Source organism: Melospiza melodia, chromosome 19 (genome assembly GCF_035770615.1).
Source record: "Melospiza melodia melodia isolate bMelMel2 chromosome 19, bMelMel2.pri, whole genome shotgun sequence".
Lineage (NCBI taxonomy): Eukaryota > Metazoa > Chordata > Aves > Passeriformes > Passerellidae > Melospiza > Melospiza melodia.
In genome coordinates, this window is record NC_086212.1 from 5,212,833 (window position 1) to 5,221,595 (window position 8,763).

At 57.3% G+C, this 8,763-nt stretch overlaps 1 protein-coding gene across 1 annotated transcript; it reads right to left on the bottom strand.

The window, feature by feature from the left end:
- Positions 1–2,804: 2,804 nt before the first annotated feature.
- SLC32A1 (solute carrier family 32 member 1) lies at positions 2,805–6,287 on the bottom strand. Its single transcript, XM_063172186.1, has 2 exons — positions 5,731–6,287; positions 2,805–4,966 (listed from the first exon to the last, which is right to left on the bottom strand). The coding sequence occupies exons 1-2, from the start codon at positions 6,100–6,102 to the stop codon at positions 3,779–3,781; spliced, it is 1,560 nt and encodes a 519-aa protein (XP_063028256.1). The 5' UTR covers positions 6,103–6,287; the 3' UTR covers positions 2,805–3,778.
- Positions 6,288–8,763: the final 2,476 nt, after the last annotated feature.

The following is an 8,763-nucleotide window of genomic DNA, read 5'->3' on the forward strand; positions in this document are numbered from 1 at the left end:
TCCGTTCCCTAGTAGTGCAGAGAGGGCCTTTGTTTGTCTGGTTTTCAGGGTGAGAAGGTTTAGAGGATTGTTGCAGCGCATGACCAGAAGCTACAAAGCACAGACAAAAGCCATTTGGAGCACAGACCAGACTCTGACATCGCACTGGGTTTTCAGAAGATTTCTGCTTTGTTCACGTTAAACCTGCTGCTATTTTGGGGGTTATTTTCCTCACTCCGCTGCGTCCCTTGCTGTCGGGGCTGCACATGTCCAGCAGCACCGGGCACACGAACGCTGCCACAGGCACAGGCACAGCATCAAAATGTCTGCTGCGACAGGCTGGAGGGGCTGCCCGTGTCCCTAGCCCGAGGCACAAGTGTTGCACCAACAGCCACGGACAAGTTTAGAGGACACAGCCTGCGCTTATCGCTGGGCTTGCAGAGCCGGCTCGTTTCGCAAGCGGGTCCGCGTCAGCCACCAGCGAGGGCCGGCTCCCGGCCGGGCACGGGGGAAGCGCCTGAGCCGAGCTGACAGCGAGACAAAGCCCTTGGGGGCTCGCTGGGAAATCGCTGCCTCTCCACAGCTGGAGAGTGCGGCGGGGCAGACGCTGAGGTGCCTGTCAGCCCCGGGAGCCGCACCGCCTGCAGTGCCCCTCCAGCCTCCAGGGGCTGCCTCCCTGCGAGCGGGAGCTTGGGGAGCTCAGGGATTTGCGGTGCTGGTCAAGCTTCCCCGTTCTTCATCCTGAGGGATAGGAATGAGGATCCTGACCTTCTTCCGCTGTCATAAAAAGGGCACAAATCTTACAGCCCCAAGTACAGCAGGGAGCATGTCTGCTCATAAGGGGAAGGGGGGGGAAAAGTGCTGAATTAAGTTTAAAACCTCTGCAAAATTAAAGCTTCATTAAATGGTTGCCATCATGATGTACCCTAAACCAGAGAACTTTTGGACTCTGTGAAACACAAAGATCAGGACATCTTGGTCTGTGAGCATCCTGTGTCCAGACTCAGCAGCTGCCTGCAGGAGAGGAGAGCCAGCTGTTGTGCTGCTGTGGCACGTTCCCCTTGCTTCCCTGGTGGGGAACACAGGGACAGAAACACCCTGAAAGCACCGTGTGCACACCAGAGATGTGCAGAGCACTGTGTTAACCTGCCAGGCAACCTCAGCTCTCCACTTACTGCAGGATCCGAGAGGTTATCTCAGGGCAGGGAGACGGGCTGGCTCTCCTCCCTCGCTGGCCCTTTATCACTGCCCTGGGGAGAAAGCAGACCTGGAACAGAGAGTTCAGGGCAGAAGCAAGAGCGGCGAGCACCCCTGAAGAGAAGCCCCCTGTCCGGGCTGGCTCCCCTCATCTCGGGCGGGTGGATGCGGTGGCTCCGGGCCGGTTCCATCCCATCTCCCGGCTGGGGATGGATGCGATGGCTCCGGGCAGGGGCTATCCCGTCTCTGGCTGGGGATGGATGCGGTGGGTTCGTGCTGGGGATGGATGCGGTGGCTCCGGGCCGAGCCTATCCCGTCTCCCGGCCGGGGATGGATGCGGTGGCTCCGGGCCGAGCCTATCCCGTCTCTGGCCGGGGATGGATGCGGTGGCTCCGGCCTGGGCATGTCCCCTGTCCCGGCTATGGAAAGATGCGGTGGCTCCGGGCCGGGAGCGCCGTCGGGCGAGGGCGCTGCGCCGCCGTGGCGGCTCCAGGCGGGGAGCGCACGGGAAGGGGGGCGGATCGGGCTGTCGGTGCCTGCGGCAGGGCGGCAATCACGGGTCACCGGCGCCGGGGTGGGAGCGGGGATGAGGAGGGTGAAAGTGGTGAGGATGGAGGTGGGGATGAGCATGATGATGGGCATGAGCTTGAGAATGGGGTAGGACGCTGCAGGGTATTCCCAGCATGGAGGGAAACGTGGCTAATCCAGGGCAGGCGCCTCACCACGATGCCCCCCACTCTCACCCACCCTTGGCACCACACCACCCTGTCCCCACACGGCACAGACCCCACAGCTCCCCTGTTCTTTTCTTTCGGAAGCTGCCCAGAAAATCGCCCGGAATGCGTTTTTCCCCGGGCAGGGACATCCCTCTCTCCGCCCGCTGCCCCTTTCCCAGCTTGTGCCAACACCCCCTCCCGGTACCGCATTGCGGAGCTGCCCGCTAACCCGGGCCGGACCGGGCGGGGGAGATGGGGGCACATCCCAGCCCTAGCGGGGCTCGACGTGTTTTGGGGGCAATAACAGGAGCCCCACGGGGACCTCAGCCGTGCCTGTGCTGCGGGAGCGGTGCCGGTGGGTGCCTCCATCCTCATCCTCGCTGTGTAGCGGCAGCGGATGGACAATGAGTTGTCGTGGCTTTTAAAATGGTGTAAATCGAGGTGTTTTCGGTCACAGGATTGGAGTGTGGGGCTGACCTCCCCGGCGGTGGCGGCTTTGCCCGCAGCGGGGATCAGCCCGACGCTCCACACCCGTGGGCAGGGTTTGGCGAGCTTGGATCAAGCCGGGGGTACACCCAGCCTTTTATTTCGTTTATTTCTCCTCCTTTGTTTGTTCTTTCACAAGAACAAAAACCCCGGGGCGCATCTGCAAACTCCCGTTCCTGAGCACTACGGGGGAAGGCAAAACTGTGAGGAGGGGGTGAAAGCAGCCCTGCCACCCCCAGCTGTAAGATGACCTCTTCCCAAAAAATGTCTCCTACCTCTTGCAAGCAGCTGAATGCCACCTTCTTTGTAAACCCGGCACTGCCTCCCTTAGCCCGAGGATGTGTTGTAGCCCCGACCCGGGGAGGATGAACCTCCCTCTGCCCCTGCCCTGCTCCTCCAAGCCCCCCACGAACCAGGCCAGCCTCATCAGCTATGTTTTCTCTTTATTGTTCCATATATTTATGTACCACATTATATGTTAAAGATAGATTTTTTTTTTCTGATATACATTTTTCATCTTATTTACCACAATGACACCACACGTACATTGGAAACAGCTCCACGGATCTGGTAGATTGCACAGAATGAATTGTGTCGTAGTTTTGTTCCTGTAATCCCGAAACGACATCAAATCCAACCATATATTATTATTATTATTATATTATTTTTTACCTTTTCATAATTTAGAAATAACAATTGTTAAAACGAAACGAAACATAAATCACCGAGAAGTGGACTCCAGGGCTGCGATTTCAACCAGAGGCAGCACATTTGTGTTCGATGGGAAGCGCCGTTCCTCGGTGTGGATTGGGATGGAAGAATCGAGCAGTCCTGACATCTATCGTGACTACGGTGTAAACATTGCAGGTAAGCGGCATCACCGGTCGTCAGACGCTGCTTGGGCTTGTTGGGCTGGTCGTACAATCTGGGTCTCGTCTACATCCATCTCTCAAAGTGTTAAAACAAAGGTCCCTGCTCCCGCCCCTTTGGCGGGTTTGCTTCCCAATCCCGTGGGATCGGCACCTGTGTTTCAGCTCCTGAAACACTGATTTGCATATCTGTGAGGAGTGTTGAAAACTGCGACTGTTTCCCAACAGGCCGTTTGTGGGGGGCCAAGCTTCAGGCAACGAGTGAGGAGATAGGGGTGGGGCATCAGATAATTTCCTTCCAAAAAATCTAAATAACAAAAAAATAGATTTAAATCTGAGCTTATTTAAAAAGACACCAGGGCGAGCACTTTCATCTCTTCTTGTTTTCCTTAGTTTGCAGATTCTATGACATAGAATTTGTTGGATGCACGTAACGAAAATAATGACTCTTTCCATTAAAGGGATGCAGAATTATTTGGCTATGCGGATGTTCGATGCGATTCTCTTCCTGCACCCGACTCTGGCCCCTCCTTAGTCTTCAGCATTGGTTCTGAAAGCCTCTATGAGGCCTTCTAAAGAGTGGATGAACCCAGAGATGCTGCAGATACCGCCTATAACGAAAATGGCAACATCGAAGAAGACATGATGCCACAAGAGCTTCCTCCACAAGAGTTTGAGGTGGAAGAGACTGGGGAGCAGGAAACAGAGCCCTGCGCCTGTGAGGCTCCCAGTAAGACCCATCAAGAGGGCGAAATGGGGGACATAAATAGCCATGAGCAGGGTGAAAACTACCAGGGCACATCTGAGGGTGAGTCCCCAGGATTTGAGCCGCCCGTCGCCCCCATAGCAGTTGGGGAAGAAAGCCCTGTTTCCATCTTGGAAAAGGGACCGCTCCAGGACTTCTACGGCTGCAAAGAACGGCAAGGGGTACGAGAGCAAGGCTTTGGCCACCAAGAAAATGTTGACTACTGCCCTAATGGTGGATGGCAAGTTGTCTGTAATGACCTCCTTGGTCTCATCAGCCCAGGTCAGGTAGGCGACCAAGGCAAAGAGTCCCTTAAGGATGCAAGCTGCGATGTGAGTCCAGTTCATCATGCAATGGAACTCCTTGGGGTTCTGCATGTTCCCCTCCAAGGAAGGCAGAAAGATCTGGGAGGTGTAGCTGAAGACAATGATGCCAATGGAGATGGGAAACTTCTTGACGTCAATGTAAAACTTGACTTTGTCCCAGGCCCAGTCGCGTGCCCTGGAGAGGCAGTAGGCGATCACCAGGATGTTGATGACAAAGTGGGCTAACGTGCAGAGCAAGCTGAACTTGGAGACTGCCTTGAGGTTCTTCAAGAACGCGCAAGGCAGGAGCACTGCCGTGGCAATGATGGACCACGACTTCTGGGAGACGGGCAGGCTGGGGAAGCTGTTGTACATCAGGTTCCCACTGACCACCACATAGAGGATGCAGGTCATGACCAGTTCAATGATCTGAGCCACGTTGACAATTCTGCCCCCGAGCGTGGGGAAGCGGGGCGCGCAGCACGCGTTCGCGATGTCCACGTAGGAGTCTCTCACCCTGACTATCTCCCCATCCTCATTCTCTTCATAAAGACAGGCAATAAGGATTTTCCCAGTGTAGCAGCAAACCACCGCAGCGAAAATTATTAAAAAGAGTCCTAGGTATCCACCGTGAAGGATGGCATAGGGCAGGCCCAGAACAAACATCCCCTAGAAAGAGACAAAATGGAAACCGTGTTGCCGGATCTCTGAGGGGCCTGGGCTGAGCGCACGCAGCCGCGCCAGGGCGGTCACGTGCGCGCTCTCTGTCTGCCCACGCAGGCGGTCGCACAGTCACGCCACGCAGCCGCTGCCACACGCGGTGACGCACCCCTGTCCCTGTGACGTGCCACCCCCACAGTCACAGAGTGCCAGCGTCATCGCGCCCCCGAGCACCCACAACAGCCGGGCAAGGTTTGGGTGACCAGGCTTTGCTCCGGTCTCCATCCCCGCTGTCCCCAGCCCCTCTCAGTGCACCAAGACCTCAATTGCTGGGGCCAGACTGGGCCCACTCCAGTGCAGCCCCACCACCAGCCCCGTCACTCCCGTGTCCCCCTGTCCCTCCTTGCTGGGGCAGCCTGATGGGGTCAGAATCTGCAGCGTGACAGGGCTGGGGCCTGGGCCCCTCCCTGGCGCTGTGCCCAGTTCAGGGGGGGAAGAGGGGGCCAAGCAAAGCAGAAAGCTGGGCTAGGGGATTTTCGTTTTCTTCTTTTTAAATCTATTTTTCCTTTTAATTCCCTCCTCCCGCTCTATATTCACCTCTATCTTTCACTTATTTTTATTTCTGTTTTTTCCCCCTTTTTTTCCCTATTCCCCCTTTTTCTCGAAGCCGGTTTGCAATCAGCCCACGGCTTCTGGCCGAGATACAGAGCACGTAACGGGACCGGGATCGGGGAGCGCTGCCCGGTGCCCCGCGGCGGCGGCGGCGGCCGTACCTGGATGGCGTTGGTGACGTTCCATCCCGCCTCCCAAGCCGTGATCTTGGGCTTGCCCTGCCCGGAGAGCTCGGAGCAGGCCTCCTTGGAGGCGGAGGGCGGCAGGGGCCCTGTGCCGTCCCGCTGGTAGTGGATGTCCCCTTCCAGGGGCGGCTCCCCGCCCTCCTCGCTGCCCTCGGACTTGAGGATGTCCATCTGCAGCCCTTGCCGATGCTCCATGTCCAGGTCGTCGCAGTGGGCGAAGCCCACCGCCTCCTCGTCGGTGGCCGCCTGGAAGCCCATCCTGGCGAACATGCCGCTCATCTTCGCCTGGGATTTGTGCGACACCGAGGTGGCCACGTTGGAGAGCTTGCTGCGGAGGAGGGTGGCCATGGCGGCGGCTCCGGTGACTCCGCTGCTCGCGGACCCTCGGGGATGCGGAGACCCGACGGGGCGGGCGGGCGGCGGGGCTGTGGACGAGACTTGGCGGCCCCTTGGCGAGGGGCGGCTGCGGGAGGCTGCTCCGAGCCGCTACCTCCGTGTCCCGGTGCAGTGCGGGCGGCTCCCGGCCCGGGTGCCCAGGGGCATGACACCGCTGCGGGGGGAGCGGGCCCGCACGCCCCGCCGCCCGCTCCGCGCTGCTCCGCGCCGCTCCGCCGAGCCCCGCGCCGGGATCGGGGGGCGACTCGGGCGGGATGGGGGCTGTCAGCAGCCGGCCGGTGTCACCAGACGGGCAGAGCGAGCCCCTGGCAGAGCGCGCCGCGTCTCCATCGCAGTGCGCCCACCTCGCGGAGAGAAGAGGAGAGGGGAGAGAATTGCTGCATTTCTGGGGGAGGTACCAGCCTCCCCGGCCAAGCCCAGCCCCCCGCACTCCCCCCGCCCCACCCACGCCCGCCGGGCCCCGCCAGCAGCGCCGCAGCCCGGGACCCCCCCCCCCGCACCCCAGCCCGGCTCCGCATCCCTTGCGCTGCTCGCCCTGCCCCGCACCTGCCCCGCAGCCCCCGGCCGCCAGCCCCTTCTCCACTGAGAAACAAAAGAGCTCCGCTGAAGAGGCGGACGGGCGGCTTTCGACAGGTTCTTAACGGGATTTTCCTCCTCGCTCCCCCTTCTTTTCCTTTTCTCTGTCCCCCAGACCGCGCGGCCCCTTCGGAGGCGGGGGGCGGCCTGGGCAGCGGCGCCTGCCCGGGGGACACAGCGGTGCGTGGCCACCCGCGCACGGGGAGCGAGGGCTCAGCTCTCTCTAACGATTCCTGGCATCAGGGAGCTCCAACACCGGCGGGACAAGGGGCACAGATCTCCTTTGGGGCCCGCAGCCGGGTGGCACCGCATCGGCACCGCAGCAGGGCATCGGCACCGGGGGATGCTCCGTGCCGAGCTCTCGGTCCTCACCGGCCCCTACTGAGCTTCCCCTTTCTTTAAACAAAACACCGATATTTTTGGTTTGCTCCCAAGCGCTTATATTCATTTAAACAAAAAGCCTTACGATTTTTTATTTATTTTAAATTTTTCCGAGGTGAGCGGCTAACACAGCCGACAACGGCAACGGGAAATCCCGGTCCTGCGCTATGGCACAGACAAGTGGAGAGTGCCAGGGGGAGCGATGGCATTCGGGGGCGGTGTGTGGGAAAGCACGTCCCCTCTGCGGCGGGAGAGCCTGTGAATCGTTGTTTAAAAAATTATATATTTATATATGTGTATATGTATAGTATATGTATATGCAGATGCAGATGCATATGTATATGTATATGTATATGTATATGTATATGTATATGTATATGTATATGTATATGTATATGTATATGTATATGTATATGTATATGTATATGTATATGTATATGTATATGTGTATGTGTATATGTATATGTATATGTGTATGTGTATATGTATATATGTATATATGTTCTTTGAAAGATGGGAGAAGGAAGGAATTTCTTTTCCTTTGCTGTTTTGGAAGGCAAAAAAACCCTATTTTTTTACCAGAGATGGAAGGAAAAGCCACCACTAAATTATTTCCTAATATCGTTGTCGAGGGAGTAGGAAGGGAGCGCCCAGGCTGCGGTTGCAGGTGGGATGCGGTACTGAGCAGAGATGGTGGAAAAAAACCCCAATTCCTCGGAAAAAAAACCCTTAAATCACCTCCTTAAAAACATTTTTATTTTTTCCCCAGCCACAATTCAAAAGGAAATTGGGTGCAAAGAGACTGAAGGGCGCAAAAAACCAGAATAAAACTAAAATATCCGCGGTGAGGGCTGTACCCCTAAGGGGTCTCTCGGCCGCTGCTCCCGGCATGGAGACGAACGAGCTGTTTCTACAGCCGGCCCCCCAAAAATGGGGATTTTTTTTGCAGGCAGCGGAGGAGGAGGGCGGCTGAGCGTGGCGCATCCTTGGCTTTGCGTGGGAATTATTTCATGTGAGTGCACAGATAGGTCGCGAACGCCGAGCGGGGCACGGCTTCGCCCCGGGTTTCGCAGCGTCTTGACGGGCTGGGATTTAACGGGGGAAATTGCAAAGCTCGGGCCGTCCCCGCTGCCCTCGGCCGCCGTTTCTCCTCTTCACAGCTCGGGGAAATCAGTGATGCCACAGACACCGTGAGGGATTCATCCAACGGTTTATTTTTCTTTTTTATTAACATCATTTTTTTTTATTCATCCTAAAACGAGTTCGTTATGAAAGAAGGCGTGAAGGAGCTCTGCTTCTGGAGGCTGCAGGGGCATCAGGGAAGGAGGAACGAAAATACATCCAAACCTCTGTCTGGTGCGTGATTATCTCCTCAAATAGCCCTGGAGCATCCGTGCCCCTGGCCCGGCACCCCCGAACTGCGGCTGGGAGACCCAAAATGGTCCCACCGGGATCCCTTGGTGCCGGGGAGTGGAGGGGGATGCTCTGGGAGCCACCCAGCTGACCTTCAAGGTCCTTCCAACCCAAGCCTTTCTATGATCACGCCAAGGGCGGAGGAAGTGGGCTTTTGGCTCTTCGTTGAGCATCCAGGATGTCATGCATGTGTCGGGCTCGGGAGACATCTCTCAAAGAAAAAAAATAAATCCTAACCGAAAT

Bases quoted from the DNA above. Each gene is read 5' to 3' on its own strand.
- SLC32A1 (XM_063172186.1), bottom strand. From the start codon at position 6,102: ATGGCCACCCTCCTCCGCAGCAAGCTCTCCAACGTGGCCACCTCGGTG. The intron at 4,967-5,730 runs GTACGGCCGCCG...GTCTCTTTCTAG, and splicing joins ACGTCACCAACGCCATCCAG to GGGATGTTTGTTCTGGGCCT.